This window comes from Ovis canadensis, chromosome X (genome assembly GCF_042477335.2).
Source record: "Ovis canadensis isolate MfBH-ARS-UI-01 breed Bighorn chromosome X, ARS-UI_OviCan_v2, whole genome shotgun sequence".
NCBI classification, from domain to species: domain Eukaryota; kingdom Metazoa; phylum Chordata; class Mammalia; order Artiodactyla; family Bovidae; genus Ovis; species Ovis canadensis.
The window spans coordinates 82,523,742-82,547,535 of NC_091727.1; the positions used below are offsets into that span (position 1 = coordinate 82,523,742).

A 23,794-nucleotide genomic window follows, 5' to 3' on the forward strand; every position below is an offset into this window, starting at 1 on the left:
TTCCATTGATCTATATTTCTGTCTTTGTGCCAGCACCATAATATCTTGATGACTGTGGCTTTGTAGTAGAGCCTGAAGTCAGGCAGGTTGATTCCTCCAGTTCCACTCTTCTTTCTCAAGATTGCTTTGGCTATTCGAAGTTTTTTGTATTTCCATACAAATTGTGTAATTATTTGTTCTAGCTCTGTGAAAAATATCGTTGGTAGCTTGATAGGGATTGCATTGAATCTATAGATTGCACTATATTGATTCTTCTGATCCATGAACAAGGTATATTTCTCCATCTATTAGTGTCCTCTTTTATTTCTTTCACCAGTGTTTTATAGTTTTCTATATATAGGTCTTTAGTTTCTTTAGGTAAATATATTCCTAAGTATTTTATTCTTTTTGTTGCAATGATGAATGGAATTGTTTCCTTAATTTCTCTATTTTCTCATTATTAGTGTATAGGAATGCAAGGGATTTTTGTGTGTTGATTTTATATCCTGCAACTTTACTATATTCATTGATTAGCTCTAGTAATTTTCTGGTGGAGTCTTTAGTGTTTTTTATGTAGAGGATCATGTCATCTGCAAACAGTGAGAGTATTACTTCTTCTTTTCCAATTTGGATTCCTTTTATTTCTTTCTTCTGCTCTGATTGCTGTGGCCAAAACTTCCAAAACTATGTTGAACAGTAGTGGTGAGAGTGGGCACCCTTGTCTTGTTCCTGACTTTAGGGGAAATGCTTTCAATTTTTCACCATTGAGGATAATGTTTGCTGTGGGTTTGTCATATATAGCTTTTATTATGTTGAGGAATGTTCCTTCTATTCCTGCTTTCTGGAGGGTTTTTATCATAAATGGATGTTGAATTTTGTCAAAGGCTTTCTTTGCATCTATTGAGATAATCATATGGTTTTAATCTTTCAATTTGTTAATGTGGTGTATTACACTGATTGATTTGTGGATATTGAAGAATCCTTGCATCCCTGGGATAAAGCCCACTTGGTCTTTTTAATATGTTGTTGCATTCTGTTTGCTAGAATTTTGTTGAGGAGTTTTGCATCTATGTTCATCAGTGATATTGGCCTATAGTTTTCTTGTTTTGTGGCATCTTTGTCCAGTTTTGGCATTAGGGTGATGGTGGCCTGATAGAATGAGTTTGGAAGTTTACCTTCCTCTGCAATTTTCTGGAAGAGTTTGAGTAGGATAGGTGTTAGCTCTTCTCTCAGTTTCTGGTAGAATTCAGCTGTGAAGCCATCTGATCCTGGGCTTCTGTTTGCTGGAAGATTTCTGATTGCAGTTTCAATTTCTGTGCTTGTGATGGGTCTGTTCAGATTTTCTATTTCTTTCTGGTTCAGTTTTGGAAAGTTGTACTTATCTAAGAATTTTTCCATTTCTTCCAAGTTGTCCATTTTATTGGCATATCGTTGCTGATTGTATTTTTGTAATTTAAGTTTTCACTACTAGGCTATTGTTATATAGAAATTTATGTGCCAGCTTTGTATTCTGCAATTAGACTAAACTCAGTTCTAGGGGCTTTTTATGCGGATATCTGGAGATTTTCAATGTAGATAATCATGTCATATTCAGTTTTATTCCTTTACTTCCAATCTGCATGCTTTTAAATCTTTCTAATTTCCTTCCCCAATTTACCTGCTGCCGACTACTTTTCAGGGTTTTCAGACAGCTGCTCAATGCATGCTATTAAGGAAAAACTGAGTAGGATAGACAGGGTGATTCCATTTTAATCAGGACCAGAACTTCAGAAGGCACATATTTTCAGTTTAAATGGCTTCAATCAGATCAGTTTCAAAAAGACTGTGGTAGTTATGCACTAGCATTGTATGATAGTATTCTTTTACTCACAAGCCCACTAGTAATAGGGCTTCCCTGGTGGCTCAAATGGTAAAGAATCTGCCAGCAATGTAGGAGACCCAGGTTCAATCCCTGGGTCAGGAAGATCCCCTGGAGAAGGGAATGGCAACCCACTCCAGTTTTCTTGCCTGGAGAACCCCATGGACAGAGGAGCCTGGCAGGCTACTGTCCATAGGGTCGCAAAGAGTCAGACATGACTGAGTGACTAACAACAACCACTAGTAATAATTGTATTATAATTTTGCCAGTCCGATAGGTATAAAGTGTTATCACGATGGTATTCTATTTTGCATTTCTCTATAGCGAGATTGGAATTTTTTCATATTTTTGACCATTCTGACTTATGTGAATGTATAAACACATACACATATGTGCTCCCACCCAAATTCTTATTGTGAAGTTCTAATTCCTAGTACATCTGAATGGGTCTGCATTGAGAGACAGCATCTTTAGACAGGTAACTCTTTAAAATGAGATCATTAAGTTTCTTCTGAGTCCCCCTCCTTGGCTGGTAGATGGTCTTTCCTCTGTATGTGCACATGTCTGTCTACAACTTTCCTTATAAGAAGAAACCAATCTTGTTGACTCCTTGATCTTAGACTTTGAGTCTCTAGAATTCTGAGGAAATAAATATCTCCTGTTGAAGGTACCCAATTTGTGAGATTTTGTTATGGCAAGCCTAGCAGACTAATACAATATATATGTGTTTATATATGATTATACAATCATGGAAAAATATGTTTAAACATGGGGCTATGGTTTTTCCAGTGGTCATGTATGGATGTGAGAGTTGGACTGTGAAGAAAGCTGAGCACCGAAGAACTGATGCTTTTGAACTGTGGTGTTGGAGAAGACTCCTGAGAGTCCCTTGGCCTGCAAGGAGATCCAACCAGTCCATTCTAAAGGAGTTCAGCCCTGGGTATTCTTTGGAGGGAATGATGCTGAGGCTGAAACTCCAGTACTTTGGCCACCTCATGTGAAGAGTTGACTTATTGGAAAAGACTCTGATGCTGGGAGGGATTGGGGGCAGGAGGGGAAGGGGACGACAGAGGATGAGATGGCTGGATGCCATCACCGACTTGATGGAAGTGAGTTTGAGTGAACTCTGGGAGTTGGTGATGGACAGGGAGGCCTGGCGTGCTGCAATTCATGGGGTTGCAAAGAGTTGGACACGACTGAGAGACTGAACTGAACTGAACTGAACTGGGCTACCTGAACACAAAATGGTTAGTGTAAAGGTATATGATGGAAGGAGTTGAGCAGATAAAAGGGAAGAGGAAGCCAAAAATATATATAAAAGATCATGTTTTACACTTAAAATGTATACAATAAAGCTGGAAAAAAGATGTTGCATTTTTTTCATGTACGATGTCTTGATTAATTTGACTGTTAAACTGTTACAGCTGGCAACTGTTTTACCAGCTATATGTATACATAAAATTGCATATTCCCTTTGTATTTCATGTGTAATTTACTGATTGAGTACATTTCATATTAAGGTGTAAGTATGTTTGGGCAAATGAAAATTGTGTCTTATTTAATTTATCCTTTAAAATAAACTTCTCTAGATATTTGATGCCTGCTAAAAGAAAATATATATGCATTATGTGATCATATTTATGCATTTATATAAAATTGCACATGCTCATATATAATAATTTTAAGGAAATATGACTCTTGTGGGGCAGGTAAAGTAATGCATTAACTGCACATCTATTTGGCAGTTTCAACTTCCCTTTATCCATTACACTTTGGACTCAAATGCTGGATCACTTACTGTGCATGACATTGGAGACTTGGAACTCTGGATCCTGGGGCTGTACTCCACTGGGGAGGAAGCGTTGAATATTCTCTGTGAGGTACCAACTTTTGTTTTCATCAAATACAGAAAACAGGATGACATTTCTCTTGTCTGACATCATCTGTTAATTACATGCATTGAAAGAAAGAAAGAAATGTTACTAGTATTATCAGGTAGAAATTAGCAGCCTGTGATAGAAGTGATGGCATGTATGATACATCCATAATCCTCTGGATCAATGCCATTTTTCCCCAAGGGTCACTATTATGGCATGTCCCAGGGCCTAGGAGTGGGAGTGGATGCTATGAGCAGTGAATGTATGTTTAAAGCAAATGTGTCCTCAGGGCAAGAGGTGACTGGACCCATTAAACTTAGTTTCTTCTGGACCCAAGGTCATATGCTGGCTGATACTTTTCATGGAGTCTGTAGCCTCATTCTCTCCATGTTCAGATTAGAGGATTTTCACTCTTTAAAGACCCAAGTGATTATTCAAGGTCTTTCTTAAACAATTTAGTCAAATCAAGTAAGATGAATGTCTTCCTAAACTTTTATCTAGCAACTGTCCTTCCACAAAGCTAACTATAAAAAATTAAAAATAGAAAACATAAATTTAAATAACAAAGTTAAGATGAATCATAAATGTTTACTAACACAAATACTTTTAAGTTTTATGTTTACAAATTTTAAAGTTTTTTTTTTTTTCGAGAGGAGCTGTTTGTATCTGAACCAAGGTTACAAGCTGTCGCTTGCTAATTAAATCTGTTAAGATTTAATGTATAAACTTCACTAACACATATAAATTTCATTTTGTATACTCCTTACTACAGAAATGAAAATGCTGAGGGGAAAAGATAGGAAAATATAGGTATGTTTCCATCCTCTTCCAAAAACTGATGGGAAAACTATAATTAGCAAAAATTAGTTAGGAAAGGTACTTGTCCAAATGTATGCCGCTCTGGGTTTGTGTGCCACATGTTTTATCTGTATTAAAGTTCATGAAATGTTTTCAGACTAGTCAGTCAGTTCAGTTGCTCAGTCATGTCTGACTCTTTGCAACCCCATGGACTGCAGCACATCAGGCTTCCCAGTCCATCACCAACTCCCGGAGTTCACTCAAACTCATGTCCATCGAGTTGGTGATGCCATCCAACCATCTCATCCTCTGTAGTCCCCTTCTCCTCCTGCCTTCAATCTTTCCCAGCATCAGGGTCTTTTCAAATGAGTCAGTTCTTTGCATCAAGTCGCCAGAGTATTTGAGTTTCAGTTTCAGCCTCAGTCTTTCCAATGAATACTCAGGACTAATTTCTGTTAAGATGGACTGATTGGATCTCCTTGCAGTCCAAGGGACTCTCAAGAGTCTTCTTCTTTGAACCACAGTTCAAAAGCATCAATTCTCTGGCATTCAGCTTTCTTTATGGTTCAGCTCTCACATCCATGCATTACTACTGGAAAAACCATAGCTTTGACTAGACAGGCTTTTGTTGGCAAAGTAATGTCTCTGCTTTTTAATATGCTGTCTAGGTTGGTCATAGCCTTTCTTCCAAGGAGCAAGCGTCTTCTAATTTCATGGCTGCAGTCACCATCTGCTGTGATTTTGGAGCATAAGAAAATAGAGTCTGCCACTGTTTCTACTTTTTTCCCATCTGTTTGTCATGAAGTGATAGGACTCGATGCCAAGATCTTAGTTTTTTGAATTTTGAGTTTTCAGCCAGCCTTTTCACTCTCCTCTTTCAACTTCATCAAGAGGCTCTTTAGTTCTTCTTCCCTTTCTGCCATTAGGGTGGTATCATTTGCATATCTGACATTATTGATATTTCTCCTGGCAATCTTGATTCCATCTTGTGCTTCATCCACCCCAGCGTTTCTCATGATGTACTCTGCATATAAGTTAAATGAGCAGGGTGACAACACATAGCCTTGACAAATTTGGAGCCAGTCTGGTGTTCCATGTCCAGTTCTAACTGTTGCTTCTTGACCTGCACACAGATTTCTCAGGATGCAGGTAAGATGATCTGGTATTCCCATCTCTCAAAGAGTTTGCCACAGTTTGTTGTAATCCACACAGTCAAAAGCTTTGGCATAGTCAATAAAAATGAAGTAGATGTTTTTCCAGGATTCTCTTGCTTTTTCTATGATCCAACGGCTGTTGGCAATTTGATCTCTGTTTCCTCTGCCCTTTCTAAATCCAGCTTGAGCATCTGGAAGTTCTCAGTTCACATACTTTTGAAGCCTTGCTTGGAGAATTTTGAGCATTACTTTGCTAGTGTGTGAGATGAGTGCAATTGTGCAGTAGTTTGAACATTCTTTGGCATTGCCTTTCTTTGGATTGGAATGAAGACTGACCTTTTCAGACTAGAAGGAATCCTATATATCATAAATAACCAAACAGACACACAGTCAAGCCTCAGCAATATGGCAATGAATTATTTTGAAGAATTAAGCTTATTAAAAGATACATGCTACTTGGAAGAAAAGGTATGACCAACCTAGACAGCATGTTAAAAAGCAGAGACATTACTTTGCCAACAAAAGTCCATCTAGTCAAGGCTATGGTTTTTCCAGTGGTCATGTATGGATGTGAGAGTTGGACTATAAAGAAAGCTGAGTGCCAGGGAATTGATGCTTTTGAACTGTGGTGTTGGAGAAGACTCTTGAGAGTCCCTTGGACTGCAAGGAGAGCCAACCAGTCCATCCTAAAGGAAATCAGTCCTGAATATTCATTGGAGGGACTGATGCTGAAGCTGAAACTCCAAAATTTTGGCCACCTGATGTGAAGAACTGACTCATTTGAAAAGACCCTGATGCTGGGAAAGATTGAAGGTGAGAAGAGAAGGGGACGACAGAGGATGAGATGGTTGGATGGCATCACCAACTCGATGGACATGAGTTTGAGTAAGCTCTGGGAGTTAGTGATGGACAGGAGGCCTGGCATGCCATAGTCCATGGGGTCACAAACAGTCAGACATGATTGAGTGACTGAACTGAACTGAAGCTTATTAAATTCAGAGTATTTAAGTTTATTTTTCTAAAACAGCAGAAGTGGTCAAAATTCTAAGCATATTCTGAAGTATTTTATATGTTTCCTCAATTTTACTCAGGCTTCCCTAATAGCCCAGTTGGTAAAGAATCTGCCTGCAATGTAGGAGACCTGGGTTCGATCCCTGGGTTGGGAAGATCCCCTGGAGAAGGGAAATGGTACTTACTTCAGTATTCTGGCCTGGAGAATTACATGAAATCCATGTTGTCACAAAGAGTTGGACACGACTGAGTGACTTCCACTTCACTTCATTTTTGCTCAACAAATATTTGTTTTACTACTAAATGCCATGCACTATGCTAGATGTGTTCATTTAGAGGTGTTTTGAGTCAATCACAATGAGATATCCAGGGGAGACGTCTAGGCAGTCATACAGATTTGCAGGTAATCTAAAAGTAATCTAAAAGTAGGTGGTAACTGATCATGTAAAAATGGGCAAGATCACTTTGAGAGAGAAATTTTAGGCTAAGAATGAGTGTTATAGAAATAATCTAGGGCCCAGGCTGTCCTGTCCATCCAGCAGGCAAGTTTATTACACCGAAGTCAATAAAAGCTATCATAAATCCAGCTCACTTCTTTTACTGCTCAATATTGCAGACTCCTATATTTTCTGCAGGCTTTAGGCTAACATCCACTGACAGCAGAATATAGGAGATATTACTTGGAAATGCATATGCCTCTTCATTCTATTTCAGCTTCAGACTCAGCACTTGGAAAAAAGATAAACTCACCTGGTTTCCTCTTTGATCTACAGATTCTTTGTAACAGATGAGGAGGGGGCCAATGAGTCCTGAAGCTAGATCCTTCTCTAAGTTAATGAAACTCGAGTAATATCGGGTCAGACACCGAGGATCTGATTTAGTTGGCCCATCTTCTACAGTCACTGTCCATTTATACTTGAACACTTCTCCTGGCAGAATTGGCATGTCTTTCAAATGTTTCACACCTACCCACACCCAACCCCAAAATAGCTTGATTAGAAGTATAACAAGACATATATTGGTAATTATGTCATTATTGCAATGGCTCTACCAATTTATATGTACATATGAAGTTTCCCAGCAAGTGAAAACTAAATTTGCCACCTTTTATAAGTTTAAGAATCATGCAACTTTTTATAATAAAAATAGATACAGGAAATTTCTGCTAGCATGTTAGTTTGAGTTGAAATGGGCAGGTCTCCCCACTCTGACAAATACAAAGAAATAATATATGATAGTTTGAAAGATTTTAAATGTATAACTGAAAATGCATCAAGAAGGAAGAAAAACTCAAGTGCCATATAAAGAAAAACACATCAAAGCCAGATTGGCCTGAATTGATGCCACAGGACTGGGCAATGAAGTTTTAACTCACATGTGGTATCAAGACTTGTGGCATCTGATGTCTGTGAGGAATGGAAGCAGTAATTGAAATATGCTGTTGGGCTACTATCAACAAAGGTCTGTCTAGTCAAGGCTATGGTTTTGCCAATGGTCATGTATGTATGTGAGAGCTGGACTATAAAGAGGGCTGAGCACAAAATAATTGATGCTTTTGAACTGTGGTGTTGGAGAAGACTCTTGCGAGTCCCTTGGACTGCAAGGAGATCCAACCAGTCCATCCTAAAGGACATCAGTCCTGAATGTTCATTGGAAGGACTGACACTGAAGCTGAAACTCCAATACTTTGGCCACCTGATGTGAAGAGCTGACTCATTGGAAAAGACCCTGACGCTGGGAAAGATTGAGGGCAGGAGGTGAAGGGGATGACAGAGGATGAGATGGTTGGATGGCATCACCAACTCAATGGACATGAGTTTGGGTAAACTCTGGGAGTTGGTGATGAACCGGGAGGCTTGGTGTGCTGTGGTTCATGGGGTTGCAAAGAGTCAGATACGACTGAGTGACCGACCTGAACTGTTGGGCTAATGGGTCCTCAGAACAAGGACTGTCTGATTTTCATAATCAAAACTCACTTTTGAATATGTTTAATACCTGAGTATCTAGTCTATAACCATTCCCTAAACATATATAATAGGGAGTGAGGGTAGGTGTGTATTAGAGGAAAGGGAAAATAGATTGTTTCTTAATATACCCTGCTGTGTGAGTACTTTCTCTACAGTTTGGTCACCAATGCTTTTTGTGTGCCAGGTGCCTGAATGATGGTCTTCTCTTATGGGAGGCATATCCTTTCCTTGGAGTGACCATCAGGAACCCCAGCACTGGGCACTTCCATGCCATGAGAGAGGCTTATTTCACCTATTCTTTTGTAGCCCTCCTCTCCTCAACCAGCTCTGGTTACACCCCAGTGATATATCCAAAAGCCTATTATTTCTGGCTTCACCCACACTGCCTTCTCAGACAGGGTATCTTCAAAAAGAGACAAAGTCAGCTACTTGCAGCCATATCTACTTCTTACAGAAAACAAAACAAAACAAAAAAAAAACATGCATCCTTGGGAGATCAAACAGGAAGAGCAAGCTGGCTCACTCTTACCCTCTCTTCTGCAGAGTTCTCCACATAAAAAGCAAGTTACTAGGCACTAGATTTGTGGATGCCCCCAAATTTCAGCATACACATTCAATATCTACCCAGAATTCTGTTTCTGTGCCCTTCTCCCTTAAAGGAATGCAAATCAATTTTGCATTTGAATTTTGACCAGCAACCATGAGGATTAGAAAACAGAGGATTGAAAGTTATTTACAACCAGACTAGCTATTCATCATATCATACTGAAGGACTCATAGAGTTTATCCCCTGTATACTAAATGCACTCAGAAGTATATTGAAGATCTACTTCCAGAAAAACAAAAGAAATAACAATAACAATCCAGAAATGTACAAGCTAAGAGAGGCACTAGCCTACAAGTCCAAATAAAGAAATCCAGAGATGACAGCTTTGTAGCAGGCCTAGCAAGCATATCATCCATATTAGAACAGTAAGCTGGTGAACAACAAGAACATCTTTAGAAGAAAAAATGATCAGATACTAGTAAATAGCATGATTAAGAAGCTGGAAGACCTAAGGGATATGGTGAAAAGTCATATATTTCTTCTCTTGATAAAGGAAAGTCTTTCTTCAGGAATACAAACGCAAAATGTATAAGATTAACATGGTCTTAATATACTGCATATATTGAGACTTCCCTGGTGACTCGGTCAGTAAAGCGTTTGCCTACAATGTGGGAGACCTCGGTTATACCTGGGTCAGAAAGATCCTCTGGAGAAAGAAATGGCAACCCACCCCAATACTCTTGCCTGGAAAATCCCATAGGATTTTACAGGAGCCTGGTAGGCTACAGTCCATGGGGTTGTAAAGCGTCAGACACGACTGAGCAACTTCACTTCAATATACTGCAAGCTAAAATTCACCATGATTTTGAACTACTGGTAGAGAATAAAGAAGGATAATCCATTTGACTGTAACAGTAAAATCATTGGAACTGTAGACAAAAGAATAACCATAGCACACCACCTAGTTCTGCAGTAAACTCATATTCTTATAATAAGAAACACATACTACAATAATATAAATGCTGGGTTTTGACTCTTAAAGTTTAAAATAAATATATAGAAAAAGCAAGGAGTTATTTAAAATTAAAGAACAAAATGTAAATGTTATCAGTTTTAGTTTTATAAAAGTAAAGGTATGGCTGGTAGCAGTTGAGAAATGGAAGAATAGATGAGAGGAAATAACAAAGGGAACAGTTGTTAGTACTCTTAGTGTAATATCATAAAGATATAAAAAGTAGGTATTTAGCATATTATTAACGTTCTGCCAATTGAGGAACTAAAAACAGTGATAAAAGTCTAAAACAACTGGAATAGGAAGAGGTATAATGCTAAATCCTTATTTAACACAAAATTAAATATATAATGTTGTAACTATAAATATATATTTATATAAATAACTTTATATAAATATATAAAGTTGTTAAACAAAGGAGTAGCAAATAAATGATTTTTTTTTGAGATACAGAGGTAACTGCCAAAAATCTAAAGCAGAAATGCTTAAAAATGAAGGCTTTCCAACCCAGAATTCTATGTCCAGCAAAAGTATCCTTCCAAAGTGAAGGCAAGGACTTCCCTGGTGGTCCAGTGGTTAAGAATCCACCTGCCAATGCAGGGGACACAGATTCGATCCCTGGTCCCTGGAAGATTCCACATGCCATGGAGCAACTAAGCCCCTGCATCCCAACTACTGAGCCCATGTGCCCTAGAGCCCATGCTCTATAACAAGAGAAGCCACTGCAGTGAGAAGCCCACACACCACAACTAGAGTAGCTCGCTGTCTGCAACTAGAGAAAGCTTGCAGGGAGCAATGAAGACCCAGCACAGCCAAGCAAATAAATAATTTATAAAATAATTAAATAATTATTTTACAAATACATAATTTGTAATAAAAATTAATAATTATTTTACAAATAAAAGAGTGAAGGTAAAATGAAGGCATATTTTTAAATAAAATAAAACTTAAGAGAATTAAGGATGGGGTGATACATGTGCATGATTGTAGTTGTTGTTGTTGAGGCTCTGTCCTCATCTGTATCTACAGGTAAGTAAGACCTAGAAAGTTGAGGTAAAGCTTACCTTTTGGAAATCTCCCTGAGTGCAAAGGACTGACATCAGTGATTCCATGAGGGTAGATGTTATATGGCCGGCTTGCTTGATTCTTAAATATAATCTGAAAGTATAAATGAGATATAAGGTTGAGCACTAAGACAATTAGGATCAAGAAGCAAAATGTGGCCTGTCTCCAGAAAATAAAAGCTGCCTTGTATCTACAGTATAGGGGTTTGAGCCTAGATAAAGCTCAAAATATGTGTTCTTTTGGTAAAATTGCTCAGATAGCTACTTAGGTTTTTCACTAAAGGCTCATTTATTTTAAATTATTTAAAATTCATTTATTTAAAATTATTTTAGTTGCTTCAGGAAGAATTCCTTGTACCTTCTGACACTAGTACTTGAAATCTGGATGTCTGCTGAGGGCACTGCTTCCCTTCAGTCTTTTGCACAATTTGGGCAATGAGTTTCCTATAGTGGAGAGGAAAATAGTGGTTCAAGTGTTAAAATCTTCACTGGATGAGCAGGCAGGACCAGGGGCACAGTTGATTAGAGCATTAAGCAAAGATGGCAGCTGGCATCATATGACTGCCTGAGCTTTCCAAAAGAGACGAAGAATAGAAGAGTGATAACATGGGAGCATCATTAAGCACCCTGAACTTATCAACCAGGCTCTATACTGAGGTTGCGTGAGATGATTAGAAAAACAAAACAAAACAAAACACTTCTATTTGCAGGCTTATCTTACACTCACTCATTTGGGAAAAGCCCACTGACAACCTGTTCCTTGCCTGCCCCTAAGCAGCAGAATGATGTAGGAGAAAAATCACACAGCTCTGTGTGATTTAATTAATTAATTAACTTATATAATTAAATTAATCAATTATATATATTCAGTTCAGTTCAGTCACTCAGTTGTGTCTGACTCTTTGTGGCGCCATGGACTGAAGCATGCCAGGCCTCCCTGTCCATCACCAACTCCCAGAGTTTACTCAAACTCATGTCCATTGTGTCAGTGATGCCATCCAACTAGCTCATCCTCTGTCATCCCCTTCTCCTCCCACCTTCAATCTTTCCCAGCATCAGGGTTTTTTCTAATGAGTCAGCTCTTCCCATCAGGTGGCCAAAGTATTGGAGTTTCAGCTTCAGTGTCAGTCCTTCCAATGAACATTCAGGACTGATTTCCTTTAGGATGGACTGGTTGGATCTCCTTGCTGTCCAAGGGACTCTCAAGAGTCTTCTCCAACACCATAGTTCAAGAGCACTAAACATAATTATATATTAATTAATGTAATATCATTATTAATGATAAATTAATGATCAAAAATATCAAACAGATGCTCAAACTACCTAGCTATTCTATTATATTTTCTTAGAAATTAATCTTCCCACTTACTAAGCTACATTTTGCTTCCTGATCCTCATGCTCAGGTACTTCTTTTTTCACTGAGAAGAGAGATGCATTCAGAAAAGAAATTCCTCATCCTCCCACCCTCACGTCTACCAACCTAGATGCATATATGACCATATTTTCTCCTGTTATAATCAAGTCTTATCTAATGACGACAACATCTCCTCCTATGTACTAGTACATAATGAAGTGCCATTTTATTTTATTTTATTTATTTATTTATTTTGAAGTGCCATTTTAAAACCTTCCTTTTGGAATAGAAAAGAGAACCCAGAATTAGATCCACACAAGTACAGTCCATTGATCTTTGACAAAGAAGCAAAGACAATCAAATGGAGCAAAGAAGGTTTTTTCAACAAATGGGGCTGGAACAAGTAGACATCCACATGCAGGAAGAAGAAGAGGAGGAGAAAGGAGGGGAGGAAAAAGAATCTAGATGCAGACCTAACCTTGCACAAAAATTCAGAAAAATAGATCACAGAGCTACATAATTGATTTGGAATTCTTATGTGAGATTTGCCCCTACTCTTCCATTTATTTATTTTTCAATCATTTATTATCATCAATATAGACTCATGCATATTTATTTTATAATTTAAGGTATACTCCACCACTGCTTTACTTATTTGATTGGTTATATTCTTCCAGTTCGGCCATTAGAAGCTCCTGTATTCATTTGACATTATTCTCATTCTTTCATTTTTTGAGCACTTTCTTCCTTTCTGAAACCACAAGATGCTCCAGGCTCATCTTGTATCTTCCCTGGCCCAGCCCTAGAATCATCCCTTCTCCAAAGGGCTTTGGTTCCTTTCACTAGAGAATGGTAATTAGAAACCAAGATCTGGGTGTGCTCGTTGCTACTGGGGTGTCACTGTTCCCAGGACCTCTTAGGAGGAAATATACTAATTCAAATATACGTGCACATATGTAATTATTTCTGTATGTATCCATCTGTCTCTATAGGCAAACATGAACCTATAGTAATGTCTCCAACTCTAATCCAGTATCACATGATTTATTCTAGCCTTTTCTTTTTATTTATAATTACCCTCTCCCTGGTGGCTTCCCTGGTGGCGCAGGTGGTAAAGCATCTGCCTGCAATGCGGGAGACTCGGGTTTGATTCCTGAGTCAGGAAGATCCCCTGGAGAAGGAAATGGCCACCCACTCCAGTACTCTTGCCTGTAAAATCCCATGGACAGAGGAGCCTGGTCGGTTACAGTCCATGGTGTTGCAGAGTTGGACACAACTGAGGGACTTCACATGGTCATAGTCATACCCTCTCCAACAGTGACAAATACAGCTCCCACTATCATTAGTAAAGTCATTCATTTACTTAATCTTCAAATAATAACCTGGGGCTTCCAAGATGGCTCTAGTGGTAAAGAATCCGCCTGCCAATGCAGGAGACAGATGTAAGAGACAGGGGTTTGATCCCTCGGTCGCAAAGATCCCCTAGAGGAGGAAATGGCAACCCACTCCAGTATTCTTGCCTGGAGAATCCCATGGACAGAGGAGCGTGGTGGGATATGGTCTATGGGGTCAAAAAGAGTCAGAAATGACTGAGTGACTTAGCACACACACAAATAATAACAGTTTTGTTTATTCCTTTCCAACCTTAAAACTTTATCTTTTTCTCCTAAGGATATTGGCCAGGATCTCTAGTAGAATATTAAATAAAGGTGGTGATACCTGTTAACTGTTTCTTATCTTGATATTAAACAAGGATTTCTGAGTTTCATCACCAAGTATGATGGTGACTATAGATTTTCTGTAGAGCTTTATCAGGATTAGGATGTCCCTTGCAATCACAATTTCCTATGACTTTTTATTAGGAATGGATTTTGAATTTTCACAAATATTTGTATGAAACTAATGAGATTATTAAATGATATTTTACCTTTTTATGTGTTACTGTAGTAGATTACCATATTTGATTTTCTAAAGTTAAATTCATCTTGTTCAGTCGCTCAGTTGCGTCCAACTCTTTGCGACCACATGGACTGCAGCACGCCAGGCTTCCCTGTCCTTCACTATATCCAAGGCTTGCTCAAACTCATGTCCATCAAGTTAATGATGCCATCCAACCACCTCATCCTCTGTCGTCCCCTTCTCCTCTTGCCCTCAATCTTTCCCAGCATAAGGGTCTTTTCCAATGAGTCAGTTCTTCACATTAGGTGGCCAAAGTATTGGAGTTTCAGCTTTAGCATCAGTCCTTCCCGTGAATATTCAGGACTGATCTCTTTTAGGATGGACTGGTTGGATCTCCTTGCAGTCCAAGGGGCTCTCAAGAGCCTTCTCCAACACCAAGTTCAAAAGCACTAAATTCATCTAGTACTCCTCAGATAAATCAATTAGATCACAATATATTTGCAATTGTTTTTATATATTGTACCACTGGGTTTATTAACTTTTGTTTAGGATTTTTTGAATCCATGTTTGTAATACAATTGGTCTGTAACTTTAATTTTCCTTTCTTATACTGTCCTGGTCAGGTTGACAACTAAGGTTGTGCTAGCCTATAGGTACTGGTGGGTCTTTACTTTTCTCTGATACTCGACATTTAAAATTTTAACGTAGGACTTCCCTGGTGGTCCAATGGTTAAGAATCTGCCTGCCAATGCAGGGTACATGGGTTCTCTCCCTGGTCTGGCAAGATTCCACATGCTGCAGGGCAACACATGTACCACACATGTCCACAACATGTGTACCACAACTACGAAAGCCTGCACTCTGCAAGAAGAGAAGCCACCAAAATGAAAAGCCCATGTACAACAACAAAGAGTAGCCCCTGCTTGCCGCAATTAGAGAAAGCCAGAGCAAAGCACCAGAAAGCCAGAGTAAAACGCAGTGAAGACAAAAATAAATAAACAAAAATTTGAATATAAATTATATATCCCTTGAATATTGGGATAAATCACCAATAAAATGGTGATCCTTGCTAGGTTAATAGAGATTTTCTTGCAACACATTCAAGACGTGACTTCAGTGTCTTCTGGCTTCCTTTGTTGCTTTTGAGAAATAGGCTGTGAGTTTATGTGGCAGTTTTAGAATATGGTTCTGAAATTCTTTGACATTCCTCCCATCAGAGGTAGGCCAAATTTTCCCTCTCCTTGATTCCCGGTGGGCTTTGACTCTGATTATGCCATAAAATGCTGTGTGACTTCTGATGCTGGGTCTTCAAAGGTGAGGCACTTTCTGACTTGTTTAGCGGAACACCCAAAGTTGGAGTCCAGAGTTGCTAACGTGCTTTCTGCCCTACAAATAGGCCTTTCCTAGATATTTCACATAAATTAAATCATGTAAGTCTTTTTTTGCTTGGCTTCTTTAATTTATCATAATACTTTGAGTTTTATCCATGTTGTATCATGTATGAGTACTTCTTTTAATTGCTGACTAGCATTCCAATTATATGGGTATACTACATTTTGTTTATTCATTCACAAATTGGTGAACATTTGAATGGCTTCCAATTTGGGGCTATTAGAAATAGTGCTGCTGTGAACATTCACATACAAGTCTTTGTGTGGACTTATATTTTCATCTTTCTTGAGTATATGCCTAGAAGGAATTGCTGAGTCACAGGGTAACTCCATTTTTAATGTTCTGAGGAATGGCCAAACTGTTTTTCAAAGTGGCTGTAAATCTCAGACTGGATGTAACTCTTTCCCATCAGAGTTTATGAGACTTCCAATTTCCCTATGTCCTCGCCAATGTTTGCTATTATCTGCCTTGCTGATTATAGCTATTCTGAAAAAGTGCAAGTGTTAGTCACTCAGTCGTGTCTGACTCTTTGCGACTCCATGGACTGTAGCCCACCAGGCTCCTCTGTCCATGGAATTCCCCAGGCAAGAATACTGGAGTAGGTAGCCATTCCTTTCTCCAAGGGATCTTCCCCACCCAGGGATTGAACCCAAGTCCCCTGCATTGCAGGCAGATTCTTTACCATCTAAGTCACCAGTGATTTTGATTTGCATTCCCCCAATAGCTAATGGGCTTCCCTGGTGGCTCAGATGGTAAGGAATCTGCCTGCAATGTGGGAGAGTGAGGTTTGATCCCTGGGTGGGGAAGATCCCCTGGAGGAGGGAATGGTAACCCACTCCAGTATTCTTGCCTGGAGAATCCCATGGACGGGGAGTCTGGTGGGCTACAGTCCATGGGGCCTCAAAGAGTTCGACATGACTGAGCAACTAATCCTTTCCTTTCCAAAGCGAATAATGTTCAGCATCTTTTCATGTGCTTTTTGGTCACTTCTTTATACATCATCTTTGGAGAAATGTCTATACAAATCCTAAAGGACCCAGGATTATTATTTTTTAGTTGGATTATTTGCCTTTTTATTATTGAGCTATAAAAGTCCTTTATATGTTCTGGATACTATTCTTTTCATCAGATATATGATTTGTAATTATTTTCTCCTATTCCATCAGTTGTCTTTTCACTTTTGGGTTGGTGTCTTTGAGGCACAGAAGTTTTAAATTGTGATGAACTCCAATCTTTTATCTTTTTTTTTTGCTTGTTGCTTTTGATGTCATACCTAAGAAACCATTGTGTAATCCAAGGTTACAAACATTTACTCCTGTATTTTCTTCTAAGGGTTTCATAGTTTTAGCTCTTACATTTATATCTTTGATCTACTTTAAATTTGCATATGGTATGAAGAAGCGGTCAAATCTCTTTCTTCTGCATGTGGGTATCCAGTTGTCCCAGTATTCTTTCCCCATTAATTGGTCTTGGGACATTTGTAAAAAGTCAAACGGTCACTTCTTACACTGTTGGTGGGAATGTACACTGGTGCAGCCACTATAGAAAACAGTTTGGAAGTTCCTTTAAAAAACTATAAGTAGAGCTACCATATGATATAGCAACCCCATTCTTGGGCATATATCGAGAAAAGATGAAAACTTTAATTTTAAAAGATACATGCACTGCAATGTTCTTTGCAGCACTATTTACAAAACCCAAGGCATGGAAACAACCCAAATGTCCATCGACAGATGAATGGATAAAAAAGATGTAGTACATATATACCATGCAATATTGTTGCTGTTCAGTCACTAAATCATGTCCGACTCTTTGGGACCCATGGACTGTAGCACACCAGGCTCCTTTGTCCTCCACTACCTCCTAGAATTGGTTCAAACTCATGTCCATTGAGTCAGTGATGTCATCTAACCATCTGATCCTCTGTCGCCCCTTTCTCCTTTTGCCTTCAATTTTTCTCAGAACCAGGCTCATTTAATATTTCTCAGCTGTAAAAAAGAATGAAATAATGCCATTTGCAGCAACAGGGATGAACCTAGAGATTATTGTACTAAATGAAGTAAATCAGACAAAGACAAATACCATTTATCACTTAAATGTGGAATATAAAATATGACACAAATGAATGTATTTACAAAACAGAAACAGACTCACTCATAGAAAACTAGCTTAAAGTTATCAAAAGGGAAGGAGAGGGGAGGGGGATTAAACGGGATTAACAGATAAAAAGTATGATACATAACACAGATAAGCAACAAAGATTTACTGTATATCACTCTAAAGGCAGAAAGTAAGGAGGAACTAAAGAAACTCTTGATGAGGGTGAAGAAGGAGAGTGAAAAAGCCAGTTTAAAACTAAATATTACAAAAACTAAGATCATGGCATCCAGTACCATCACTTCATGGCAAATAGATGGGGAAACAATGGAAACAGTGACAGACTTTATTTTCCTGGGCTCCAAAATCACTGCAGATGGTGAATGCAGCCCCAAAATTAAAAGATGCTTGCCCCTTGGAAGAAAAGTTATGACCAACCCAGACAGCATATTAAAAAGCAGAGATATTACTTTGCTGACAAAGGCCTGTATAGCCAAAGCTATGGTTTTTCCAGTAGTTATGTATGGCTGTGAGAGTTGGACCATAATGAAAGCTGAGTGCCGAAGAATTGATGCTTTTGAACTGTGGTGTTGGAGAAGACACTTGAGAGTCCCTTGGACTGCAAGAAAATCAAACCAGTCAATCTTAAAGGAAATCAGTCCTGAATATTCATTGGAAGGACTGATGCTGAAGCTGAAGCTCCAATAGTTTGGCCACCTGATGAGAAGAGCCAATTGATTAGAAAAGACCCTGATGCTGGGAAGGATTGAAGGCAGGAGAGGAAGAGGATGACATAGGATGAGATGGTTGGATGGCATCACTGACTCAATGGACATAAGCTAAGGCAAACCTCAGGAGATTTTGAAGGACAGGGAAGCCTGGTGTGCTACAGTCCCTGGGGTCACGAAACATTGGATACAACTTGGTGACTTAACACAACAACAGGAAATTATGCCCAATATTTGTGATAACCTATAATGGAGTATAATATGCAAAAACACTGAATCACTATACTGAAATTAACATATCTTAACGTTGTAAATCAACTATACTTCAATAAAACGTCGAGTCTCCATAGATACGTAGGTTTATTTCTGGACTCTCAATTGTTTTCCATTGATCTACATATCTAACCTTATGCTGGTACCACTCTTTCATGATTACTATAGCTTTGTGGTAAGTTTTGAAATTGAAGTGTGAGTCCTCAAACTTTGTTTTTTCTTTTTACCCAAGATTCATTTGTCTATTAGGGGAGCTATGCAATTTCATCTGTATTTTAGGATCAGCTTGTCAATTTCTGCAAAAACAGACAGTTGGGATTTTGATAGGGATTTAACTAGATCTATAGATAAATTTGGAAGAGCCTTAAAAGTGACTCTTTCAATCTATAAATATTATATGTTTATCCATTTATTTAGATATTTAAAAATTATCTCAGTAACAATTTTTGCATTTTTCACTTTATAATTTTTTACAATATATTTTTCACATTTTTACAGCTTTTTTACAATACATTTTTCAGTTTTCAGTATTCAAGTCTTATGCCGTTTTTGTTAAATTTACCCCAAGTTATTTCATTCTTTTTATGTTATCATGAATGAAAGCTTTCCTAATTTTCTTTGCAGATTTTTCATTGAAGTATAAAGAAATACAACTTATTTTTTTTAATATTGATCTTGTATCTCGTAACCTTGCTGTGTTTGTTTATTAGTTTCAATAAGTTTTTAGTATTAAAAGACGCTTGCTCCTTGGAAGAAAAGTTATGACCAACCTAGACAGCATATTAAAAAGCAGAGACATTACTTTGCCAACAAATGTCCATCTAGTCAAAGCTATGGTTTTTTCAGTACTCATGTATGGATGTGAGAGTTGGACCATAACGAAAGCTGAGCATCAAAGAATTGATGCTTTTGAACCATGGTGTTGGAGAAAACTCTTGAGAGTCTCTTGGACTGCAAGGAGATCCAACCAGTCCATCCTCAAGGAAATCAGTCCTGAATATTCACTGGAAGGACTGATGCTGAAGCTGAAACTCCAATACTTTGGCCACCTGATGCGAAGAGCTGACTCATTTGAAAAGACACTGAAGAGCTGACTCATTGGAAAAGACACTGATGCTGGGAAGATTGAAGGCAGGAGAAGGGGACGACAGACGATGAGACAGTTGGATGGCATCACTGACTCAATGGACATGAGTTTGAGTAAGCTCCGGGAGTTGTCGATGGATAGGGAGGCCTAGCGTGCTACAGTCCATGGGGTTGCAAAGAGTCAGACACAACTGAGTAACTGAACTAAACTGAACCTTTTTAGTAGATTCCTTAGGATTTTCTACATAAAAGATTGTATCATTAGCAAATAAAGACATTATTACTTCTTTCTTTCCAATCTAAATGCCTCTAATTCCTTTTTTTTTTTTTTTTTTTTTGCTTTACTGCATTGGCTGCCAGTACAGTGTTAAATGGGCTTCCCCCCATGACTCAGCAGTAAAGAATCTGCATGCCAATGCGAAAACACAGGAGACATGGGTTTAATCCCTGGGTCAGGAAGATCTCCTGGAAAAGGAAATGGCAACCCACTCCAGTATTCTTGCCTGGGAAATTCCATGGACAGAGGAGCCTCTGGCTATAGTCCATGGGGTCACAAAGAGTTGGACATGACTGAGCAACTGAACAATGACAACAGTGTTAAATAAATATAGCAAGAGTGGACATCTTAACTTGTTCCTAATTTCAAAGGGAAAACATTTAGTCTTTCACCACATTATACATTTTTCTTAAATGTTATTCATTAAGTTAAGGATCTTGCATTGTGTTGCTAGTTTACTGACAGTTTTGTCTATCATGAATGGGTAATGGATTTTGCCAAGCCCTTTTTCTTCACCTATTACATGATCACATGCTTTTTGTCCTTTGTTCATTAATATGTTAAGCTGTACTAATTTTCATATTTTAATCATCCCTACATTACTGAGATAAATCTCACTTGATTATGGTGTATGATATTTTAAAAGTATTGGTAAATTTGGTTTAATAATGTGTTGCGGAGGATTTTTGCACTTATATTCACAAGGAATTTTGGACTTTAGTTTTCTTTAAAATTTTGGGACTTGTTTCATGGTCTAATGTATATACAGTCTATCCTGGAAATGTTTTGTGTGCATTTGAGAAGAATATGTATTCTATTGGAGTTGGGTGGCCTGATCCATAGATGTCTGTTAGACCTAGTTGGTTTATAGATAAAATGAGATTAGCCATTTGTTGATAAATGGTGAAGCTGAGTGATGGATTCAAGGAAGTTTATTTTACTATTCTAGCTACTTCTGAATAAATTTGATAATTTCTGTATACAATGTAAAAAATAATCCTCCAATTTTCACATTAACAGAAAAGCCTCATAGGATTTAGCATATGTAAGTTCACAACACAGAGAAATGAAAGAATAAGGTTCACCAACGCGAAATGCTGGGTTGGATGAAACACAAGCTGGAATCAAGATTGCCAGGAGAAATATCAATAACCTCAGATATGCAGATGAAACCACCCTTACAGCAGAAAGTGAAGAGGAACTAAAAAGACTCTTGATGAGAGTGAAAGAAGAGAGTGAAAAAAGCTGGCTTAAAACTCAACATTCAAAAAACTAAGATCATGCATCTGGTCCCATCACTTCATGACAAATAGAAGGGAAACAATGGAAACAGTGACAGATTTTATTTTCTTGGGTTCCAGAATCACTGCAGATGGTGACTGTAACCATGAAATTAAAAGATGCTTGCTTCTTGGAAGAAAAGCTATGACAAACCTAGACAGCATATTAAAAAGCAGAGACATTACTTTGCCAACAAAGGTCTGTCTAGACAAAGCTATGGTTTTTCCAGTAGTCATGTATGCGTGTGAGAGTTGGACCATAAAGAAAGCTGAGTGCCAAAGAACTGATGCTTTTGAACTATAGTATTGGAGAAGACTCTTGAGAGTCCCTCTAAGGAGATCAAACCAGTCAATCCTAAAGGAAATCAATCCTGAATATCTACTGGAAGGACTGATGCTAAAGCTGAAGCTCCAATACTCTGGTCACCTGAGGCAAATAACTGACTCATTGGAAAAGACTCTGATGTTGAGAAAGATTGAAGGCAGGAGAAGGGGACAACAGAATGAGATGGTTGGATGGCATCATCGACTCAATGGACATGAGTTTAAGCAGGTTCTGGGATTTGGTGATGGACAGGGAAGCCTGACATGCTGCAGTCCATGGGGTTGCAGTCTAACACAACTAAGCAAGTGAACTGAACTGAGGTAGACCTATATATCTTGATATGAAATGATACCCAAGATATATTGTTAAAAATTTTAAATCAAGGTACAGAACAATTTTCAGGGACTTCCCAGGTGGCTCAGTATTAAAGAATCCACCTGCCAATTCAGGAGCCACAGGAGACATGGGTTCAGTCCCTTGGTTGGAAGCATCCCCTGGAGGAGGAAATGGCAATCCACTCCAGCGTTCTTGCCTGGAAAATTCCACGGACAGAGGAGCCTAGTGGGCTACAGTCCATGTAGTCAAAAAGAGTCAAACAGAAATAAGGGACTGAACACACTCGCACAGAACAATCTACATCATGTTAGTTTTTGTGTGAAATATATGCACATGTATTGGTATAGTGTTAGTTGCTCAGTTGTTTCAGATTCTTTGCAACCCCATGGAATGTAGTATATATAGTTTATGCATATCTTTGTATAACTTATATTATTCCTGAAAGGGAATATGAAAAACTGACAGCAATAATTGCAGCTCAGACTAGGGTACTAGAAGTCTGAGAGGAAAGAAAGTTTCCTTTTGTTTTGCATACACTTTTTTGCCTTTTGAATTACTTCTACTAATTAAAAACAGGTAAATAAAACTCAAAAACAAAAATGTACAATAATAGCTAACTAAAAATTTAAAGAAGGGCAATGAAGAAAGACGTGCCCTACAAATATCAAAACATATTACAAGACTGTAGTCTTTAAAACAGTCATTTAGTAACAGATCAGTTAAAGAGAATAGATTTCAGCATTTTAGTAAATAATAAAAAGATCTTACCAGGTGGCTCAGTGGTAAAGAATCTGCCTGCAATGCAGGAGACCTGGGTTTGATCCCTGGGTGAGGAGGATCCCCTAGAGAAGGGAATGGCTAACCACTCCAGTATTCTTGCCTGGGAAATCCCATGGACTGAAGAGCCTGGTGGGCTACAGTGCATGGGCTCGCAAAGAATCAGACACCACTAAGCGTGCATGCATATAATTTTAAAAAGGCATTTTTCCATTATAGAAAGGTTGATTGGGCCAAATGGCTGTCACTTGTGGAAATCCCTGTTTGACACTATGCTCCATACCCAAAAGTAACTTCCAGAGCAATTAGAATGCTTATTATAAAAATAAAACTGTAAACACAAAAAGAATAAAATATAGTAGACTATTTTTATCATCTCTTAGGGGTGGTAAAGATGCTCCTAGGAAGAAAACATAAATGAAAAATATTCAGAAACATATAAATGTAAAGACTGATACAAAGATCTGACTATATTAAAACTGAAAATCTTTATAGGGAAAAAGGCATCATAAAGGAGTTAAAGTATAAGTGACAGACTGAGAAAAATACATGAAAGAAAAATAATAATGTGCTAATATCTGTAATACATAAGCCTTTTACAAATATATAAGCAAATTTGGAAAACTCAGCAGTGGCCACAGGACTGGAAAAGGTCAGTTTTCATTCCAATCACAAAGAAAGGCAATGCCAAAGAATGCTCAA

The 23,794-nt window shown here is 38.2% G+C and overlaps 1 protein-coding gene across 2 annotated transcripts in view; it reads right to left on the reverse strand.

The window, feature by feature from the left end:
• Window positions 1–23,794, reverse strand: part of F8 (coagulation factor VIII) — a 135,170-nt gene that overhangs the window by 74,123 nt on the left and 37,253 nt on the right. For both annotated transcript variants that reach the window (XR_011446413.1, XM_070291927.1), the window contains exons 10-12: window positions 11,268–11,361; window positions 7,428–7,642; window positions 3,636–3,780 (exon numbers count right to left, since the gene is read on the reverse strand). Coding sequence is in view for 1 of the 2 variants with exons in the window: in XM_070291927.1 (XP_070148028.1) it covers window positions 3,636–3,780; window positions 7,428–7,642; window positions 11,268–11,361 (454 nt within the window). In the remaining variant the exon portion in view is untranslated. The remainder of the gene's footprint in view (window positions 1–3,635; window positions 3,781–7,427; window positions 7,643–11,267; window positions 11,362–23,794) is intronic.